This window comes from Capra hircus, chromosome 21 (genome assembly GCF_001704415.2).
Source record: "Capra hircus breed San Clemente chromosome 21, ASM170441v1, whole genome shotgun sequence".
Classification (NCBI taxonomy): domain Eukaryota; kingdom Metazoa; phylum Chordata; class Mammalia; order Artiodactyla; family Bovidae; genus Capra; species Capra hircus.
The window spans coordinates 20,741,435-20,763,928 of NC_030828.1; the positions used below are offsets into that span (position 1 = coordinate 20,741,435).

The 22,494-nt window shown below is 54.5% G+C and overlaps 1 protein-coding gene across 6 annotated transcripts in view; it reads left to right on the forward strand.

Annotated features, from left to right (window-relative positions):
* ZNF710 (zinc finger protein 710) overlaps positions 1-22,494 on the forward strand; it is a 72,531-nt gene that overhangs the window by 41,930 nt on the left and 8,107 nt on the right. For 5 of the 6 annotated variants that reach the window (XM_018066020.1, XM_018066017.1, XM_018066015.1 and 2 more), the window contains exons 2-3: positions 17,584-19,069; positions 22,273-22,464. In XM_018066020.1, coding sequence (XP_017921509.1) covers positions 17,612-19,069; positions 22,273-22,464 — 1,650 coding nt within the window. In that variant the 5' untranslated portion in view covers positions 17,584-17,611. Of the gene's footprint in view, positions 1-10,736; positions 10,847-17,583; positions 19,070-22,272; positions 22,465-22,494 lie in introns of those variants that run through there. The other variant, XM_018066016.1, reaches the window with a different exon arrangement.

Below are 22,494 nucleotides of genomic sequence, written 5' to 3' on the forward strand. Positions count from 1 at the left end.
GGGCTTCAGAGACAGACAGGTTTCCTGGCGCCCCCAGCCACCCCCTTTTCCAGGGTGGCAGAGGGCCCGATGGTCAGTCCTCCCCTCAAGACCTGGTGCAAGGAGCTGGCTCTTCTAGGAAGTCGCTTTGTGGCCCCAGGCCAATTCCCGGATGCTAATAATAGTAGCAAACAGGCTGCTGGTTTCACACTTGACATGTTTTCATTTCTGAGGGCAGGTCCTGTCGGCACCCAGCCCCACTTAGTCAGGAGCGAGTCGAGGGGATGGGAGGAAGCAGAGGTGGGATTTGAATTCAGGCCTTCAGATTCCAGAGTCTCAGCTCTAAACCAGCACTTCTCAGCCTGTCTTTAAATTACAGTAAATCTACATGCGAACAAGTTCCGTTCGGAGAGCGTGTTCCTTAAGTCCACTTTGTTCGTGAATCCGGCAGAGTTAGTCTGGGTACCCAACTAACACAATTGGCTATATAGTGATGAGTGAGGAGAGTTAGTCACTCAGTCATGTCCAGCTCTTTGCGACCGCATGGACTGTAGCCCTCCAGGCTCCTCTGTCCATAGGATTCTCCAGGCTAGAATACTGGAGTGGGTTGCCATTTCCTTCTCCAGGGGATCTTCCCGACCCAAGGTTCGAACCTGTATCTCTTGTGTCTCCTGCACTGGCGGGCGAATTCTTGACTACTAGTGCCACCTGGTAAGCCCCACACAGAGTACGTGGTATGCTATGCAGGCTGTGGTCGGCATTAAATTAGATAACGCTCTTAGATTTGGCGCAGGCTGGCACTGGAGTTCTCAGGACCGCCAGCCAGTCTGCTAACACCAGGATTATGCCACCAGTTGAACAAGAATAAGAACACTGCCTACACAGGTGCTGCCCATACAGACGGCTGCTCAGTCCGGGCAGGGAGGACCCAGTGGCATCGTGCCCGGAAATGGCTTTGTAAACCGTCAAGGGCTCTGCCTGGGCGAGCGGGTGTGCTTATTCGCTGCCCGCCTGTGTTTCTGGGTCCCAAAAGAACTTGCTTCATCGTGCGCTTTGGCACTCAGATCTGGGGGTGTTTGGAGGAGGCCCCGCGTGTTCCTGAACCAGGACCCTGAACAGTCCTGGCCACAATGCAGGAGGAAGTGTGGCCCGTGGCTCTGGCCCACACACGTGTGCGTGTGCGTGTGCGCGTGCATATGCGCGGTCTTCACCCAAGAAGCCTCCGGGACATTTTAGTTTCAAGGAATCGAGGCCAGCCTGGGGGGCCTTAGACACTCCCCTTCACCCTGTGACCTGTTGGGGCTGTTTGCTGAGTGTGGGTCATCCCAGCTGGTAACATGGAGACTAAGAATGTGCCCAGTGGTCCCAGAAAGAGACACTACATTCTGGTGAGAGGAGAGTTGGGTGTTGTCATTCTTTTAGAAGCGTGTTCTCTTTAAAATTATCTGTTTATTTTTTGGGCTGTGCTGTGCGGCTTGAGGGATCTTAGTTTCCCCATCAGGGATCAAACCCAGGCTCCCTGCAGTGGAAGCACAGAGCACTAGCCACTGGACAGCCAGGGAATTCCCAGAAATTTGGTCTTTTGAGCCACCCCGATGAGTTGTGAAATTTTAGAAAAGAGAAAACATCTGGTGTCTGACTAGGGCTTCTCCAGGTGCACCGGGAAAGGACTTCCCACCTCCCCAGGGCTTAATGGTACCTCCCAAGAGACCCTCACCCCACCCCTGTCCAGCAACCCAGGGGCTCTTGTGTGGCTCAAAGCTGCAGCTGGAAACTTCCTTGAAGATGCTGGGTTCAGTTCTAGCATCTTTCCCCATGTACCTGATTTGGTTACTTTTTGTCCCTCAAAATAGTAGCTGCTTTTTCCAAATGTTCATGCACTTACCACTCCTTTGTAGGTCTTACTGCAGATATATTTAGTGATATTAAGAAAGTATCGGGCTTCCCCGGTGGCTCAGCGGTAGAGAATCTGCCTGCAATGCACGCGATGTGGGTTCAATTCCTGGGAAGATCCCCTGGAGAAGACAATGGCAACCCACTCCAATGTTCTTCCCTGGAGAATCCCATGGACAGAGGAGCCTGGCGGGCTAGAGTGCATAGAGGTCGCAGAGTCGGATACGACTGAATGACTGAACTCAAAAGAAAATATCAAATATTTGGGGGCTGCGAGTGAATCCCATAGTGTGTTTATATATATTGCAAGGGTAAAGCAGAGAATTTCCTTTCATCAGATGATAGCACCTGTGCCAGGTACTTTCACTCGCATGCTCTCAGCCGTCTTGTAGGAAAGGCAGCCGTCCCTCCCGTTTGCACTTAAGGAAACTGAGGGTCTGAGAGATGAAGCAACTTGCCCCACGGGCTCACAACCGGGAAGTGGCCTGGCTCACTCCAGGCCCTCCTGCCGCCCTCGGTCGTCACCACGGCCCTCTCTGAGGAACCTCAACGCCACAGGCTGTCCCCACAGCAGGTGGTGTGCAGAGGAAACCCTCAAGTCCACCGCAAACACCTCTGGTGAAGGCCAGACGTTTGGTTGGTTTATAATAGTCGCCTCCACTAAACTTATTTGGCCTTTGCGTCGCGTACCACATGCATTTGAATTTTAGCACCTGGGGACAGGTGGTCCACAGCTTAGCACTCTGCAGGTGAGGTTTTCTAAAGCAGGGGTCCTCACCCTGCAGGACCTAATGCCTGAGGTGGAGCTGATGTGATGATAATAATAAAGTACATGATAAATGTAATGCACTTGAATGGTCCAGAAACCAACCACGCCCCCACCCTACCCCACCCTGCACAAAACCAGTTCCTGGTGCCAAAGATGGGGACTGTTGCTCTGAAGGGCCTCAGTGTCGTCCTTTATGATCCAGATCAGAGGAAACTGGCATACACTCTTGGCTGAGCCGGCCGCCCTGGCCACCTTCTCCTCTGATGTCTGTGGACCCGCCTGCCCTCCGGCCAGGCCACCCCAGAGGTTTCCGGTCTCTGCCCTCTGGTCCTCCTCCCTCCTCTCCTCCCTCAGGTGAGAGGTTCCCCAGCCCCGACTAGTCCCCGGAGCATACAGACCCCTCGGGGACTGGCTGCCTCACCCCTGTCCTGGGGCTCCAGCCTCTTTCCCCTGCTTTCTGTCCGCAGTCTGCCCTGAACTTCTCATCTCACGTCTGCGTGTCTCGGGGTTGCCCCCTGGCCCCACCTTTATCCTCCTGGCTGGACTGCAGGCGTCCACCCCTCACGTGGGTTCTGACCCACGACTCACCACATGACAGTGCGGGTCGTGAGGTGACTAAGGAGAGAGCTGGCACGGCACTGCCGCTGACGATGACTTGCGTGGACAGCCGCGTGCGTCTCCTGTCTGTGTGTGTACACTCTTGGGCTGAATGTTTCCCCAGCTGTCCCTCCCCTCCGGAGATACATAGAGGCATTACGTGAATGAGAGAGGCATTCTTTACTCCTCTCCTGGCATAAATCCGGTCTCGACTTGGGTGTGTGGGTGACTGCAAAATCAATGTTGATTGCAGCATCGGTGGACGCTGCCAGGGACGCCGCTGGGCTGGAGGCCCGGGATGAGTCACGCCGGCTGCCGTGAGCGAGGGGAGGGCTCTGCAGCCAGGCCACCCTCCTCGGCCGTCCTCGGCCCTCGGCACGTTCTCTGCCTGCTGCTCTTCTGCCATTTTCCCTTCCCTTCATCTCTTGCTGCAGCAGATGGGGAAGTGGGTGGGGGCTTCCGAGCACGGTTCTCTTCTTCCTAGACTGTCCCGGCCCCTGTCTTGTATACTGCCCCCCATAGATCATGCTCACTGGACCGATGGGCTCAGCTCTGGGAAGTGGAAACTGGGATCCTGTGTCACAGATGAGGGGCCTGAGGCTCCCCCGAACCAATATATAAGGGGGTGAAGCCGGACCCCAGAGCCAGTGGAGTTTCCATTGACTCCCAAAGTGCCCATTGACTTGGAAGAATCTTCCTGACACCTTTAAAAAAAAAAAAAGCAAAGTTTGTCTTTTTGTGGCATCCCATGCCTTTTATGCTTTTGTCCTCTTCTGTTTCGTGGTTCTTCGTCTTATCTCTGAAACCAAAATGTGAGGTCCCCGAAAATGGGGTCTGTGTTTCCCACCAGCCGCCATTACCAGCCTGGCCCAGGCCGTGGATGAGGAATATAATGATAATAGCAGCAACAGCTCCTGGCAGTCGAGTCCTTACTGTGTGCAACCAGTCTTGTTATCAAACACGGCACAGGCGGGCTGACTGTACTGCCCACTTTATGTAAGGAGCTCAAACATTTGCACGTGTTGGTCTCCACGGGGGTCCTGGAGCCCATCCCCCATGGATACCTGTATTTCCCTTCTTTCCTGTGCCTGAAAGAGCACTTAAGGGACTCCCCTGGTGGTCCAGTGGCTAAGACTTCTGCCCTCCCAGTGCGGGGGCCTGGGTTCTATCCCTGGTCAGGGAACTAGCGCCCATACACAGCAGCTGATCCCACAGGCCATAATTAAGACCTAGCACAGCCAAAATAAAAAAATTTTTTAAGCACTTAAGTTAGACTCAAGAATGAAACCCAGGCTTCACTTACTCCTCTCGTGTGTATCCTAGATGAGGTGAGCTGGGTGAGTTACTCCTTTATACCTTGGTTGCCTCCTCTGTAACGTGGGTTTGTTTCAAGATGTCACGCTTGGGACTTCTCTGGCCTTCCATTCATTAAGACTCTACACTTCCCAATTCAGGACCAGGGAACTAAGGGCCCACATGCAGCATGGTGTGGCCAAAGGGAAAAGAAAAAAGGGAGTCATGCTTTCTGCCCGTGATCTCATCAGGCAAAAAAGCCTGGCCTGAAGGAAGGGCTCAGTGTGTGGTGGATCATTTTCATGTCACTATTCCTTGTCTTACAACAAGGAAACCAAGTCCCAGGGAGGTTGAGGAACTTGCCCAAGGTCACCTAGCTCATCTGTGGCAGAGATGGAGGTGCAGGCTGGGCCTGCCAGACCGAGAGCCAGGTTCCTCTCCCCTCTGTGTGCCAGTCACTTAAGTCGTGTCCACTCCCTGTGATGCTATGAACTGTACCCCACCAGGCTCCTATGTCCGTGGGATTCTCCAAGGAAGAATACTGGAGTGGGCAGCTGTTCCTTTTTCATGGGGATCTTCCTGACCCAGCGATCGAACTCTGGTCTCCTGGATTGCAGGCGGACTCTTTAGCGGCTGAGCCACTGACTGGGGAAGAAGTCTTGAGGGGCTGTCCTTCTATGCCTCCCCTCCCCGTCTGCTGCTGCCCATCTCTTCCTCCTTGGCCCTGCTCCTGGTTTTCCTGATGTGCTCAGCCCGCCTTTTAGGGGAGAAACAGAGAGGTCATGTCATTGACACCTCCTTGGGCTTGGCAGGCCTGGATCACTGGGCCTTGCTGCGTCCTGAGGCCGTGCCTTGCCAGCTGCTCACACAGGGCAGGCGGGAGCTACTCCGGAAGGGCCTTTGAGCCCCAGAACTTCGTGGCCACCAATACTTCCTCCCTGGCCCACAACACAGCTCAGCTTCAGCAGGCGCTCAAGCTGCCTGTGGACTCCCGAAGGGGTCCAGGGCCCCTTTCTTCTCCATGTGGCTCTGGTTTCCCAGGGGACTTGATAGCATTTTCCACCAGCTCCCGTGTTTTCTCTGTCACTTTGAGACACGGGCCCAGCTATGATCGGCTTGCTTTGTTTTAGGTGGTAAATCTGTTTCTCTTGTGTTGAAGGCAGGGACTGGGGTGTCTGGGCCGGGAGTCACATGACCTTTCCCTCCCGGGAACACAGGAAGAAGAAAAGAAAAAGGGGTATGATTGTAACCTGCTCAGATCGCACCTTCACCTCCCACTGCCTTGGTGACTTGGACAAGTAACAGGCTTTCCCAAGCCTCAGCTGGCTTATCTGTAATGAATGAAAATAAAGATGCCTATCTCACTGGGGTGGCTAGGATTGCGCACCTGGAAGGTAGTATCAGCTCAACTAATGGCAGCTAAAAAGAAGTTGGGAAAAACTGACAACCCTTGCTTCTGTCTTCAGCTGTGGGGACAGGACTGCCCTGGCGGTCCAGTGGCTGAGATTCTGTGCTTCCACTGCAGGGGCCACATGTTCGATCCCTGCATGCCACTCGGCATGGTCAAAAAAACTGCAGAGTCGGAGATGTGCGCCAGAGAGTCCCCACCGGTCGGTGCCGCCTTTGCTCAGAAGCCATTTAGGATCAGGAGGAAGAGTGAATTATGAAGAGTGGTTGTGAATCTCCCTGTCGTGTTTGGAGTGAGGGGAGCTGGGTACCTCAGTATCGCTGTGGGCCCCAGACTGGGACAGGCCCTGTGTCTCATGCATATGTGCACACGAGGCAAGGTGGGGCCTGGAGGAGGTGTGGGACGTCGGGCAGCGTATGTGTGGACTTTTCCTGAACTGCAGTGATTTCCTGCTGGCACAGGGATGCAAAGGGATGCTGGGCCCAGCTTAACCCTGAGTCTGGGTCCAGCCTTGTTCTCTCCTGAAGGGGCCTCTGGTGCCTCCCCTAACCTGACCTCAGAGAAGCAGGGCCAAGCCCACTAGGGTGCCCCGTCTCCCAGTGAGCCCTCGTCCCCTGGACACCCCCCACCTGTGTTTACTTCCTCCCTGTGGTTGCGTGGGCGCTCAGTCGTGCCTGACTCTTTGCGACCGCATGGACTGTAGCCCGCTAGGCTCCTCTGTCCATGGGATTTTCCAGGCAAGGATACTGGAGTGAGTTGCCATTTCTTTCTCCAGGGTCAGTAGAGGGTCTGCATGGTGGCAAAGCAGGGGGTCCATTCTGGGATCTGTCTGACTCTAGCCCTTGGAAAGAAAGATGGCTGGAGCTGATGAAATAGGGTTTCTTTTTTCTCCTTTCTTCTTCTTCCCTCCTCCCTCCCTTTCTCACTCCCTCCCTCCCCTCTTCCCTCTCTCTCTCTTTCTTTTTAGCAAGAGATAAATAAATGTCGCCCTGAGATGACAAGAGAATATTGAAAGAGATAAAAAGGCAAGTAAAAGGGACTAGAGACCAGAAGCAAAGGACGAAGGGGGATTTGGGCTATATACCGCAATGAGGGGAGAGATGAAAGAGGAAAGAAAGAGATGGGAACGCAGGACCGAGTGGCAGAGCAGAGGATGGGGTTGCCACGGAAACAGAAGGAGGGAGAGGAAGACGGATGGAGAAGGCTGAGGGCTCAGTGCGGGAGGGGTCTGAGACAAGGCTGGGGAGGAGGAAGGGAAGCCAGGAGGGGCTCCCAGGTCCGAATCGGGCCCCAGTGTGAAGAAACCGAGGTTGGCAAGGAAATAAGAGCCAACCCAGAAAGCTCATCCCCACCCAAAGGTAGCAGGGTGGAGAGAGCTGGGCCTGGGCCCCTGGGGCTGCCCTGCCCTGCAGCTGGGGTCTGTCCTGCCCTACCCGTCAGGGACTGCCTCTCTTTAAGCCTCAGTTTCCACAGCTGTAAAATGGAAATGGTTCTCCTCCCTACAAGGGCTGCTTGGAAGCCTGGAAACTGCACACGCTCATCACAGGACCTGACAAAGGTCAAGCCCAATAAAGTCTCCCGATGTTCCTTCAGCTGTGATTCTTATCTTTGTCCGTGAACTTGTGAGCCCAAGTTTTGTTTGTTTTTCCCTGTTACATCACGCTGGTGATCTTTGGGTCCAGATGAGTGTCCTTGTTTCAAGAATAGACTTGCTTTTTGCTTCTGGAATTGGAGAAAAGACACAGAGCCTTGCAGAAACATGAAGCCTGCCATTCCTTCTCCTGGGGAAAGAGACTAGTCCTGGAGCTCAGGGAAAAGAAGCACAGACCTGGGGGTGTCCACCTGGGGCTCGGCAAGGGGCTCTCTCTTTTTTTTTTTCTTCACACTTGAAATGGATATTCTCAAAAGGCGCAGTGATCCATCCTAGAAGTGTGTTCTTCGAGGATTGCACCGTGGGCGCACGGACATGCTCTCTGCCCTCTCATAGTCTGTGATCTAACTGGGGCACCAGACACTGAGCAAATAATTACACAATTAGACCTGTCCTTAAAAATTGTGGTAAAGTCCAGGAAAGAAAAGTAGTAAACTTGTAACTCCTTAGAACTTGGGGGACCAGACCTGGCTGGGGAGACGGGTGGGCAGGGAAGGTTCCTGAGGAAGTGATGCCTGAGTTGAAGGCTGGAGGCTGAGGGACAAGAGAGTATTCAAGACCCCAGGAACAGCATGTGAATCTGTTAAATAAGGAAAGGCCACATGGCTGGAGGGTGATGACAAAGGGGACAAGCAGTGCTATGAAGTTCCCACATAAACTAGGGCCAATAGAGCAAGTTCTTATAGCCTTTAGTGATATGTCTGGACTTGATGCAGCCAACAGCCTGGTGGGGGGCCTGAGTGTGTGGGGCAGCTGCCGTGTTTGCTGTGGATGGAAATGCACTGGGAATCGAGAGCTCTCAGTTTGGTGCCCATTGCGGGGTGGGAGCCTTGGGGCCTCAGTTTCCACATCTGTCAAATGACAGCATTGGACAGGAGTGTCCCCAAAGGCCCTTCCAACCCTACTGATGAAGATTCCAAGACCAGCCTCGAAGGTGAGGAGTCTTCAGCGAGGCTACTTTCCTGCTGCAGGAGAACCCAGCTTGCTTTCTTTGTGGCAAGCAAGGCATCAGGCCGGAGCAACCCTAGCTCATGGCCTTCTAGGGCCGCAGTGACTTGGGATCAGAGGCACACATCACCCCTGTACCCGAGGAGGGTGCCGTGTGCTTTGTATGCAGCTCTGTAAGCAGCTTTGTTTGTTCCTGGCAGTTAATTAGATGCCCTGTTATTTTGGGCTCACTTCTAGAAGGGCTTCCAGGTGGCTCAGTGGTAAAGAATCTGCCTGCCAGTGCTGGAGACGCAGAAGACAGGGATTGGAGCCCCGGGTCAGGAGAAATCCCTAGAGGAGGGCATAGCAACCAAGAATACGCCAGTATTCTTCTCTGGAAGATCCCATGGACAGAGGAGCCTGGCGGGCTACAGTCCATGGGGTCGCAAAGAGTCACAGGCACGCTCTACAAGAATCAGGAACCCACTCAGTTTTCCTCAGGACAAGAGGGTGACTGAGGGTCCCCAGGCTGACGGCAGGGATTGGCCCCTTTCAGGAACCAGGATTCCCCAGGAGTGCATGGCCTTGCTTCTGCAGACATGCTCACCCCCTCTTCCTCGGAGGGCTGGCTCCAGCTGGCTTAGTGTCACTGCTCCTGAGTTTTGGCCTTATTCCACCTCCCATGCGCGTTTGTATATGAAGAGTTTGCTTGAGAGTGTAAGGCTTGATGCATAGCTGTGCTTCCAAGAGGGGAACCTCCGTGGCCTAAGTCCATCTGGGATGTGAAAAGAAGCAGACCGGTGGTCTCAGCTCCTGTATGAACCACCTGTGGTGGGGGATAGGCATGGGTGTGCTGTGTGGGGGCCCTGGCCTGGGCATGGGACCCCTCAGAGTGAGGAGGAAGGGCCCATCAGGTGCAGGCGTCACAACATCCATGGGAGGGCACTCTTCATTCACCCTCAGGCCCAGGTCATGTGAGTGCTCATCAGCTCTTCCTAATTCATTTTGAGAATCAGAGTGTATTGGGAAGATTTGGAGAAACGTGATATCCAGGCCCCAGAAGCAGAGATTCTGGTTTAACTGGCGCAGGCACCGGTGCTCTCATCAGGCAGTGCCAGTTGGACCCTGTGAAGCCAGGACCTCTGCCCTTGGAAGAGTTTGAATTGAGAGAGGGCCCAAGATTGTGCCTGGAGAATCCCATGAACAGAGGAGCCTGGTGGGCTACAGTCCATGGGGTCTCAAAGCATCGAACACGACTGAGTGGACTAACGCTTCTGGGGCTTCTCAGGTCACACTAATGGTAAAGAACCTGCCATCCAGTGCAGGAGATGTAAGAGATACAGTTTTGATCCCGGGGTTGGGAAGATCCCCTGGAGAAGGAAATGACAACCCACTCCAGTATTCTTGCCTGGAGAATCCCATGGACAGAGGAGCCTGGTGTCTTTCTCTCCGGACAGTCCCCTGCAGTCACCCTCCTACAGGGTGGACCTTTGGTGGGGGAGAGGGCCCATCAACAGATACCATTGTGAATCGCGACAACTGTATCAGCGTTCTCTAGAGAAACAGAACCAGCAGGATATATACACAGAGAGAGAGAGAGATTTATTTTAAGGAATTGGCTCATGCGGTTGTGGAGGCTGGCAAGTCCAAAATCTGCAGGGCAGGCTGGCAGGCTGGAGACCCAGGCAGGATTTCTGTGATATGCAATCCCCTTCTTCTCTGGGGAAACTTTTGAGGGTTTTTTTCTGAAAACTTCAACTGATTAGATGAGAGCTGCCCATATTAAGGAGGGTAATCTGCCTTACTTAAAGTCAGCTGATTGTAGATGTTAATCACATCAACCATGACATCACAACATCAGAAGATCCAGATTGCTATTTGACCAAACAACTGGGCACCCAGCCTAGACCCAGGTAAAATTAACCTGATGTTCTCAGGCTGTGGAAGAGGCCTTCGCCATGCCCCCAGGCAGAGGAGTGTCTCCTGGGAGGCCATGCCTGCTTGTGTGCCGTGTGGGCTGCGTCGTGTCCGACTCTTTGTGACCCTGTGGACTGTAGCCCACCGGGCTCCTCTCTCCAGGGAGTTCTCCAGGCAGGAATACTGGAGCGGGTTGCCATTTTCTTCTCCAGGGGATCTTCCTGACCCAGGGATTGAACTTGAGTCTCTCATGCCTCTTGCATTGGCAAGTGGATTTTTTTTTTCCTTTTTCTTTTTTTTAGCCAGTGAGCCACCTAGGAAGCCTGATTCCTAAAGAAAGAAGGGGTATTCACCCAGTGGGAGGGAAGGAGCAAGTCCTGCCAGGGGAGTCAGCCCGTGCGAAGGCCCTGAGGTAGGAAACAGCACTGTGCGTGTATGCGTGTGTGTGCGTGTGTGCGTGTGTGTAAGATGCAGATGTACAGGAAGCTTTAAAAGAGGGTCAGGTAGATTTTGGCTGAAGATGGGCTTCTGGGCTTCACCAGCATCTCACTGTGTAACCTTGGACCAGTCCTTTCCCCTCATCGGGCCCTCCTGTGTTGGGTTGGTGGCCCTGTATTGGTGGCCCAGCCACTCTGACCTCTGGAGCCAGAGCTTAGCAAATCTGTCCAAGGAAAAAGGGGAAGCTGAGGCAGAGAGAGACTCCTGTAAGGAAGAGCCTCGGACACTTCCCCCTGGGCCACCCCACCCCAACCCCAGCCGCCTCGTCAGCTCCAGAGTCCAATGAGACCTTGTGGGCTGGACAGAAGTGAGACTGTGGCAAGGAGCCCTGAGGTTTGCACAAACCTCCAGCCTGTACTTTCGCTTCCTTTTCCTTTCATGGGATGTGAGCAGGGTTTACCCTTAAGAAGGGGACAACAGAGGAAACAAAAAGGGTGGTTTTGCTCTAAGTTGAAGTCCCATGAGTGGCTTTTTCTTTTTAAACAGTCGTTTTCATACCTGACACTCCCTACCCACCTCCCTGGGCACAGACACTGGTCCTGTCCCTGCCACTCAGAGTTCAGCCTCAGGATCCAGCGGCTATTCTGTGGGGGCCCTGTACCCACCTGAGCCCAGTGCTTCACCTCCCAAAGTTCCTGGTGCCTCAGGTTTTAGACTGAGCTTGCTCAGAGCAGCTGCCCCTGGCGTGGGAACTTACGCTTCTTACCGTATCCTTGGACTTCCCAGGTGGCGCAGTGGTGAAGAACCCTCCTGCCAATGCAGGAGACCCAGGTTCAGTCCGTGGGTCAGGAAGATTCCCTGGAGAAGGGAATGGCAACCCACTCCAGTATTCTTGCCTGGAAAATTCCATGAACAGAGGAGCCTGGCGGGCTGCAGTCCATGGGTCGCACAGAGTCGGACACCACTTAGGAACTGAACAACAACAGCAACAACTATATCTTTACAACCAAGAATGGCACCCAGCGCCTGGCCGGTGTGTTGAGTCAGTGATTCAGCTGCAGTACCGAAGGGATGAACCTGTCTCCCCAGCAGGAGCCCAGAGCTCTGTGGGGCCTGTGTCAGGGAGCAGACCCCCAAAAGTCATGCTGAGGGTGACAGATCACAGGGTACTGGGTGATGTCCCAAGACTGGGCAGAAGCCCCGGAGTATTCCTGTGTCTTCAGTTGGTTTTTGAGATGTCCTGGTGGCAAGAGGGAGGCAAAGAATAGCCAGATGGTCACGGAGTCTTGTTGGTTCTTCCTTTTCAAATGACTCCTGTGTTGCCAGCCCCAAGCAAGACCAGGCCTCAACTGCTCTGCCCCACTGTCTGGTTCCCAGGGACGTTGGTGGCCCTGAGCTCCGTGACCCTCCCCTGGTGCATGAAGGTGGGGGTCTCCATGAGAGGAAAGGAGCTTTTAAAGCAGCGTGGCTGAGAAGTGGGCTCCCGTCTTGGGGAGGGGACCCCAGAAGGCAGGCAGGTAAGCCAAGGATTAACCCGCCCTCAAGGTTCCAAGAAGCTGCTTGTGCCCATTTTACAGATTAGGAAACTGAGGCCCCGAGGGACCGGGTGACTTTGTCCAGGGTCACCGAGCAAGTCACTCATTAATGCATTTGACAAGCTTGTGTCAGTGTTTTACAGGGACCTTAGCACAACAATAGGTGAAGCAGCAGTGAGAGCTCTGGGGGCCCTGCTGGGGCCCTGCTGGGGCTGGGGAGGCCTCCTGCTGGGCCTCCGGAAATGAGATGTGTCTTTCCCCAGGGGCTGGCCTGGGAGGGGGTGATGCTAAGCGCTGGGAAATAGGACAGCCCTGGGCTTCTGGTGTCACTGGCACAGTCCCCTCCCCCTCTGCAGGCGCCTCCTTCCCCTCCCCTCCCCTGCTTTTGTTTCTTGGCCTCCACAGCCTCTCCCTCCTTCCCTCTCTCTCTCTCCCCCTCTCTCTGCTGTGGCCCCCCTCCCCGCAATTCCCCTTGCAGGTCTTCACACTACAATTAAGCAGTGATTCTATTTCCTCTGTCTCCCTGCCTTTTCCATTCCCTTTCTCTCCACCCCCGGGGGACCAGGGTGTCCTGGTAGGAGGCTGAGCCGCATCCCCTCCCCCGGTGGCCCTTCATCTCACAGCCCAGGCAGTGCGGAGCCCAGGGCGGTCTGAGTTGCCCTTTCTCCGGGACACTGTAGAGAGCTTTTGTTCTGAGCCCACAGCACAAGGGCTAGGAGAGAGGCCTTGCCCTGAGAAGCCACGTGCCGCAAGAGGGCCCAGGCTGATGACAAGAGGGGCCCTGTGGTGTGGGGACCCCGCCCTGGCGCACCGCTGGGGTGCACCTCCTGCCCTGGGCAGCCCGTGCCAAGATGTTAAAACAGGAGGGCTGTGACCTGTGAGAAGGAGCTGGGGCGGGGGAAGCACAAAAAGATGGCCCAGGAGGAAGAGGAGTGACGGCACCCGCGTTGCGAGGCCCCCAGCTTCCCAACCCCGGCCCCATGTGCGATAGGCAGACAAACACGCATGTAAAATGCAGGAGAATTAGATTCCCTCTCTTCTTTCTCTGGGCCTCTGTCTCAACAAACACAGCTCCTCCTACACACACACACACACACACACAGACACACACACACACAGCCTGCCTGGCTGCCCCAGTGAACACTCAGCCCCTTCAGCCTGTGTTTACAGAGTGATATGTGTCGGTTAAGCAGGGGCCTGACCGGCAGGTACGTCAATCAAGGCTCCCAGAAAGAAGTGCTTTCTGAGTGGATGCCCAAGGAGAGAGGGGCTCTGGCTGCCTGGAAGGGCAGCCCAGTCCAGCTGGAGCCTTGGACCAGCCAGACAGGAGTAGGTCCTGGGTCTGCCCATGCGTTCCTGCTGGCTCACAGGAGCTTGAGGAGGGAGGGCTCAGAGCCAAGAGGTGACCTCCCAGGTTGCACAGATGGCGGGGCGGAGCTGCAGGTACCGAGCCTGGGTGGGCCCAGGTGCTGACCCAGTGCCGCCCTCGCAGCTGGGGCACTGTTTTGTCTTCTAGTTCCCCAACCAGGGATCATACCCATGCCCCCTTCATTGGAAGCACAGAGTCTTCAGTACTGGACTGCCAGGGAAGTCCCTGCCAGGGCACTCTTGAGCTTGCTACTTACACCTCGAATTCCCAGGCCGTGGAGTGTGGTGCCCGCTACTGCCCATCTCCACAGGGTTGATTTTGGGATTAAAAGGCTTGCCTAGGACTTGCTGAGCGCTCAATCACCACGTTTGTGGTTAGTTGTTGGCAGCTCTGTGTCCCCACACTTGGGCACAAACCCCTTGAGAGCAAGGGCTGTGGGCAGGTCCCCTTCTACACCCAGGCACGGGCTGTAGTCCTCAGCCCCAGAATAAAGCACCAGCCTGTCCCTGTGGGAGGGGGATGCACGGTGGCCAGGGGCAAGTTCAGCTTGCACCTGGGTTCCTGGTGTGAGCCTTGGGAGTGGCCCTTTTGCTCTTAGAAGGTCCTCCTAACAGGGCTGGAATGTTACATGACCACCCTCCCTGTCGGGGGCCGCCCCAGACGTGCTTCCATAGGCAGGCGCTCATCTGCCAATGAGTGTGTGTGTGCTCAGTCATGTCCGACTCTGTGAGCCCATGGACTGTAGCCCTGCAGTCTTCTCTATCCATGGATTTTCCAGGCAAGAATATGGAGTGAGTTGTCATTTCCTCTTCCAAGGGATCTTCCTGACCCAGGGATCGAACCCACGTCTCCTGGTTTGGCAGGCAGGTTCTTTACCACTTGCACCACCTGAGAAGCCCTCATCTGCCACTAGAGTGATGTGTTATGGGTTTCTTTGTTCCCATTCCCTTCAGATGCTAGAAGAGGGGTGCTGCCAGGGACTGGGGCCTGGAGAAAAGCACGGGAGATATGGAATCTAGAAAAGTAGCACTGATCCACCTATTTGTAGGGCAGCAATAGAGATGCAATAGAGACTTGTCGAAAGGAGAGAGAGGGTGGGATGACTGGAGAGAGCAGCCTGGAAACATATACATCCCCATGGGTAAAACAGGTAGATAGTGGGAATTTGCTATATGATGCAGGGAGCTCCACCCTGGGCTCTGTGACTACCTAGAGGGGTGGGATGGGGTGGGGAGGTGGGAGGGAGGAGACATCTGCGTACTTAAGGCTGATCTATGTTGTTGTATGGCAGAAACCAACACAACATTGTAAAGCAATTTTCCTCCAATTAAAAATAAATTAGATGGGATTTGAAGGGGAGAAAAGCACGGGGAGGGACTGACATCTCTGCCAACATACTCATCTCATGTCCTCAGCACCCCAGGATTCAGACATCACCTCCCTCTCAGCAGAGATGAGGAGACTGAGGCTCAGGGCATGACAGGATGAGCCTGAGCCAGAAAGGGGCAAAGTCCAGATCTGAATTCAGAATCCAGGCCAAGTCCCAGCACAGGCTCCGCCGCTGAGGGCCAGTCCCTCCCCTCTGCTGGCCCTGCCTTTGGGGAAGTCTGGAAAAAGTGCTGAGCTGCTTGTTTTCTCAAGCCCACAGCTGACACGAGGGCTGCTGCTGGGCGCTGCTGGACGCTGGGTCAGATGGGCCGCTGTGCTCCGAGGCAGTGAGGCTCCCCATGCGGGGAGGCAGGGGGGTTGCAGTGGGCACAGCAGTCCCCTCTGGACACCACAGGGGACCTCATTGCCTTTCATCTCCAAGCACAGGGCCCGACCCAGACCAGGGACTTAGCAGATTATTTGTTGCACTGATCAAATGCGTTCTTAGTCTCTAGAGCCTGATGTAGAATCACCCAAACCTTTGATGAATTTGGGACCCCAGAATGGAGAAATCTGTCAGGTCTGTGGTTTTCATCCAAAAAGTCTGCTTCTTTGAGGACTTCCCTGGCTGTCCAGTTAATTTTATTTATTTATTTATTTTGGCCATGCCAGGCAGATGGGGGCTCTTAGAGTTCCCCGACTAGGGATAAAACCCTGCATTGAGTTCCCCCCTGCATTAGAAATGCAGAGTCTTAACCACTAGACCCCCCAGGGAAGTCCCTCTCCCCCATTCTTTGATGGGGAAACTGAGATGCAGAAGTGACTTTGCTTAGTCACTTGTATGTGACAGAGCTGGGACTTGAGGCCAGGCTGCCTGACTCCCAGCTGAGTGTTCTTTCCAACGCAGGGTGGGAGGGTGAGCTCTCTCCATCAGGGCTAGCCACCCCCTCCCCACAACCCCCAGCCTATTCCAGAGGTTTTCCTTCCATCCTACCCCTTCCACGAGAGCCCTGCTTTAAGCTTAATAGTTTAATCTTTAGTGTCCATTTCAAGGAGGCTAAAATTCCTCTCTGGGGTATTTTATTTTTAGCCGGCTTCAGGAAGGGGAAGCTCCTCTGGCCTGTTGGGGGCAGGGAGACACCGGCCGGGAGCCTGCTTCCTGAGGAAGGGCCGCCGCCGCCGTGCACCTGACCCTGGCCCGGGAGGAAGCCTCAGGCAGGAGCCACCCCAGTCCTGTCTTCCCCCTTCTGTATGGAGCGCCTCTGTTGTGCTGTGCTAGACATTGAGCAGGGGAGCAGGGTGCAATCTGATGAGGACCCCAGGCCAGGGAGGAGGCCCTCCCACATCCCTGCCGCCAGGGAGAGCTGGGAAGCACTGGGAACTGGGGGAATTTCAGGGAAGCCTGGGGAGCTGGTGGGAGGAGCCAGGAACTCAGTGGGGTTGGGGAAAGGGCACCCCTGTGGGATAACCCTGTGCAAAGGCCGGGCTACACAGAGGGCACTGGTGTGGCGGATCCCTTAGGGAAGGCAGGAAGCTGATGCCCCGGCTTTGGACCCAGACAGGTGGGCTCAGTGGCTTTTGTAGAAACACCTGTTGGATCAGAGAACGTGGCTGTGAAGCTGGGAGCTAGTTTTAGCATTCACTTCAGTCAGTTTTCTCCAGCTTGTTAGCCATCACAGACTCCTTCTTTCAAATCAGATCTTTCATGAAATTCCAGGGTACATATCAGACACACGCTATATTTTAATCGGTGTAAACTTAGGTCGTTAAATGTGCAACATTTAGCTAATCAAGAGCAATGACCTGTTGTGCAAGGCACAGTCATTTAGCATCAGGGCTGACAGGTGGTAACTGCTGTCTGAGCTTGGCCTCGGCACCTAATTTATTTTTATGTGTTGCCTTGTTCTTGCCCAATATATTAAAAAACCCCAAACACCACATTCACATGGCTAAGCAAATGGTGACAGTTGTACAGTCAAGGTCAGTGTAAAATTAATTATACCTTGGCCACAAAGCCATTGTGTGGGAACAAGGTATATATTTCATTTGAATAAAGATGGGTTTTTTTAACATCAGTTTTTAAAAGAGCAGAATCTTTAGTGTTTGCCATTTTGGATCCGATTCTTTTGGGAACTCCTGTACCACTGGGGAAACCCAGCCTCCCTATTTCACAGATGGGAAGACTGAGGCCAGCAAGGGGGCAGGGCTTACCCAGAACCCCCACAGGGAGATGGAGGCCATGGCAAACAAAGATCACATACACAGAGGGTGTCCTGGCTCCCCATAATTACCCTGTGCCCTGTTCCCAAGACAGGAATAGAAAGACGTCAGGGACAGACACACCCAGACTTGGGCGAGCCCTTGCTGAGCGTGTGTCTGTCTGTCGTCGGTCTGGCAGCCTTGAGCTGGTGGTGCTCATGCTCCCTTCTCTTCCCGCAGCGATGCCCTCCTAGCCAGCCGCCACGGGATGGAGGGCTTCATGGACTCAGGGACACAGACTGATGCTGTGGTGGTGCTGTCTTTGGCTCAGGCCGCCGTGCTGGGCCTGGTCTCGGAAAATGAACTCTTTGGAGCCACCATAAGCGCCGAAGCCTTCTACCCGGACCTGGGGCCGGAGCTGTCTGGGGCAGCCATAGGGGAGCCCCGGCCCCCAGGCCCCGACGTCTACCAGCTGGCCTGCAACGGGCGGGCCCTGGAGGAGCCGGCCGAGGAGGAGGTGCTGGAGGTGGAGGCGGCCTTCGAGAAGCACACCCGGCGGAAGACGAGGCCACCTGTGCGCCTGGTGCCCAAGGTCAAGTTTGAGAAGGTGGAGGAGGAGGAGGAGGTCTACGAGGTGTCGGTGCCCGGCGGCGATGACAAGGATGCTGGCCCAGCAGAGGCCCCAGCCGAGGCAGCTAGCGGCGGCTGCGAGGCCCTGGTGCAGAGCAGCGCGGTCAAGATGATCGACCTCAGCGTCTTCAGCCGCAAGCCCCGGACGCTGCGACACCTGCCCCGCACCCCGCGGCCGGAGCTGGACGTAGCCCCCTTCGACCCCCACTTCCCCGACCCGGCCCGGGATGCCTTCGCCGAGCCCAGCATGGCGCTGCCCAGGCCGGAGGCCCTGTCTGTGGAGTGCAGCTTCGAGCCGCCGCACCTGCCCCCGCTGAGCGACCCCGAGCCCCCGACCATGGAGTCCCCGGAGCCCGTGAAGCCAGAGCAGGGCTTCGTGTGGCAGGAGGTGGGCGAGTTCGAAGCGGACACAGCCGGCTCAACGGTGGAGCGCCACAAGAAGGCCCAGCTGGACCGGCTGGACATCAACGTGCAGATCGACGACTCGTACCTGGTGGAGGCCGGCGACCGGCAGAAGCGCTGGCAGTGTCGCATGTGCGAGAAGTCCTACACGTCCAAGTACAACCTGGTGACGCACATCCTGGGCCACAACGGCATCAAGCCGCACTCCTGCCCGCACTGCAGTAAGCTCTTCAAGCAGCCCAGCCACCTGCAGACGCACCTGCTGACGCACCAGGGCACCCGGCCGCACAAGTGCCAGGTGTGCCAGAAGGCCTTCACGCAGACCAGCCACCTCAAGCGCCACATGCTGCTGCACTCGGAGGTCAAGCCCTACAGCTGCCACTTCTGCGGCCGCGGCTTCGCCTACCCCAGCGAGCTCAAGGCCCACGAGGTGAAGCACGAGAGCGGCCGCTGCCACGTGTGCGTCGAGTGCGGCCTGGACTTCTCCACGCTGACGCAGCTCAAGCGCCACCTGGCTTCCCACCAGGGCCCCACCCTCTACCAGTGCCTGGAGTGTGACAAGTCCTTCCACTACCGCAGCCAGCTGCAGAATCACATGCTCAAGCACCAGAACGTGCGGCCCTTCGTGTGCACCGAGTGCGGCATGGAATTCAGCCAGATCCACCACCTCAAGCAGCATTCGCTCACCCACAAGGTAAGGGCCCCTTGCACCACCCCGCACCCTGGCCAGACCTGGCCCCTGGAACCTCCCCACCGGCCACAACCGCCCAGGGCCTCCTGAGTCTCTCTCCTCCTGCCAAGCTTTCATCCAGGGCTTCCCATAGTGCTGGATGAGACCGCTTAGGTGGTGAATGTTCTTTTCTTTCTTTTCTCAATATTTGTGTGCTCAGTCACTTGAGTCGTGTTCGACTCTGCAACCCCCATGGACTGTAGCTCTCCAGGCTCCTCTGTCCATGGGATTTTCCAGGTAAGAGTACTGGAGTGGGTTGCAGTTTCTTCCTCCAGGGGATCTTCCTACCCAAGGATTAAACCCCTGTCCCCAGCATCTCCTGTATTGCAGGCAGATTCTTAACCAGCAGACCACCAGGGAATTCCCAAATGGTTCTTTTTTTTATTGTTATATTTATTTTGATGTTGTTGTTGTTCAGTTGCTCAGTTGTGTCCAACTCCTTGCATCCCATGGCCTGCAGCACGCCAGGCTTCCCAGTCCTTCACCATCTCCTGGAGTTTGCTCAGATCCATGCCCATGGAGTCAATGATGCCATCCCATCATCTCATCCTCTGTCACCCCTTTCTCTTGCCATCAATGTTTCCCTTCATCGGGGTCTTTTCCAGTGAGTTGTTTTTTGCATCAGGTGGCCAAAGCATTGGAGCTTCAGCTTCAGCATCAGTCCTTCCAGTGAATATTCAGGGTTGATTTCTTTTAGGATTGACTGGTTTGATCTCCTTGCTGTCTAAGGGACTATACATGACCACTGGAAAAATCACAGCTTTGACTAGATGGACCTTTGTCAGCAAAGTGATGTCTCTGCTTTATTTTGATGAGTGTTAGGAAAAGATGTAATTGAAATTAGTTTTTGTTTATTTGGATTTTGGTTTTTGTGTGTGTGGTTTGTGGGATTTTTTTCTTTTTTTTTAAGATATGAACCGTTTTTTGTTTTTGTTTTTTTTACAACCAAAGATATGTTTCTGAATGTGGTTTCTCCTCCGTAATCCTGACACCTGCAATTCAGATGCAGGTGAGCAGAGGGGACACATCTGCCACCCTGGGGCCCCCTTAGGTCAACTGCAAACACTTTGGGGCACTTGCTGCGCCGCAAGCCTGGAGCTCTGCAGGGGCTTCAGCCCCAGTGTCTCAGGCACTCTGAAATCAGTTTTCTAAATAGTAAAACTTTATTCATTTTAAAACATTTGAACTGAAGTGTTTGAAGAATCCCTGAAGGACCCAAGGAGCATAGTTGGAGAATTGCTGATTTTTCCATCTCACAGCTGGGAGGACCGAGGCCAGAGAGAGGCCAGGATGCCGTAGGGAAGTACATGAGATGCCCAAGAACACAAAGGGCTCCTCTTGCCTCTCGTAATTACTCGAGTCTATCAAAAGCGTGTGCCTCTCTTTTAAGCAAATACTAAATATATTTCACTGTAGAAGGGAGTGAGGGACTTCCCTGGTGGTCCAGTGGTTAAGAATCCACTTTCCAATGCAGGGGACACAGGTTTGATCCCTGGTCAGGGAACTAAGATGCCACATGCCAAAGGGCAACTAAGCCCACAGGCCACAACTACTGAGCCTGTGTGCTCTGGAGCCCACGTGCTACAACATGAACCCGATACAGCCAAATAAATTAAAAAAAAAAAAAAAAGCTTTAAAAAGGGAATGAATGTAAGGGAAAATATTTGTTATAGAGAAGTACAGCTGGTTCCAGATACTCTAAAATGAAGCAAAGTGGCCTGTGGAGACAGATGATAGAGCAACACCATCTTGTCCGCTGTGTCTCTAGACATCACCTTGACCAGTTCTCCCCTGCCTTCCTCCCTCCCTGCAGGCTGCTAGCCTCCGTGACTTTCAGCCAGCATCACCTCCTTTGAGGGGCCTTTACGTCCAGACAGGCTGAATGAGGCCTCTCGGGTCCCACCATCCCACTCTGGCACTTGGCCTGCGCGGTGGTTTCCAACCAAATCCAACCAGCTTCACACTTTGAAGCAGAATGTGCATGGAGCTGGGGCTTCCCAGGTGGCGCTAGTGGTAAAGAACCCACCTACGATGCAGGAGACGTAAGAAACTCCGATTCGATCCCTGGGTCAGGAAGATCCCCTGGAGAAGAGCATGGCAACCCACTCCAGTATTCTTGCCTGGAAAGTCCTATGGACAGAGGAGCCTGGCAGGCTACAGTACAGTACATGGGGTCGCAAAGAGTCAGACATGACTGACCAATAGAGCACGCATGTGCACAGAGCTACCACTCTCCAACCTGGGGCCTTAGAGAGGCTCCAGGTTGAACTCGTGTCCTTGTCTCTCACAGTGGACATTGCAGTGAGTAGGGGAGAAATATCCTGCCAAGCCGAGAATCCAGCCTGTCCCAGCCCTGGGAACTTTTTTTTAATATATTTTTAAAAATTTATTTGGCTGCACTGGGTCTTAGTTATGGCATGTAAGATCTAGTTCCCTGGCCGGGGATCGAACTAGGGTCCCCTGCATTGGGAGCGATGAGTTTTAGCCACTGGACTACCAGGGAAGTCCCCTGGGGAACTTTTTCTGCTGCAGCAGATATGATTGCAGATTTCATTGCAGGTGCTTCTCCATTCAATTGGTGTAGCTACCTAGACTGTAAAGAAGGATTCTGAAGCTGAATCTGGCCTTGGCCATAAAACCAGATGATTGATTATTCATGCCTGCAGGGGGTTTGGGTGATGAGAATAGAGAGCGATAAGTACACGTGCTGTGTGCTTGCCATCTTTCTCCTCTCTTCCTAAACTTTAAAATATCCACAAGACCACAAAATGTTTTAAAAAAAAAGTAAATAATACTGTGAAGAAAAAAATCAAGATCAAAGGCTGATAAAACTGCAGACATTCCCGTGATCAGCCTCAGTGTATGCAGGGCACACATCATGCGCGAAGTCAGCTCCCCACGGGCAGGGCCCCCTGGTGGTCACACACGTCATCTTCACTGTGTCAAGCCGGCACACACAGGAGACACGGTCTGTCTGCCCAGAGGTAGACACTGGGACCATGGGGTCACAAAGAGTCAGACGTGACTGAGAGGCTAAGAAACAGCAGACGACAGGAAGTCATTTCCCAGAAGCCCTGATGCTCGGGTCCGCACGAACACACGCCCAGAACCCGTGTCCATCGTGCGGTCCTGACCGTGGCTCCCGCCCACCCCCCGCCTCCCCACAGGGCGTGAAGGAGTTCAAGTGCGAGGTGTGCGGCCGGGAGTTCACCCTGCAGGCCAACATGAAGCGGCACATGCTGATCCACACCAGCGTCCGGCCCTACCAGTGCCACATCTGCTTCAAGACCTTTGTGCAGAAGCAGACCCTCAAGACCCACATGATTGTCCACTCGCCCGTGAAGCCGTTCAAATGCAAGGTACCGGATCCTCGGGCCCCGGGGCAGCAC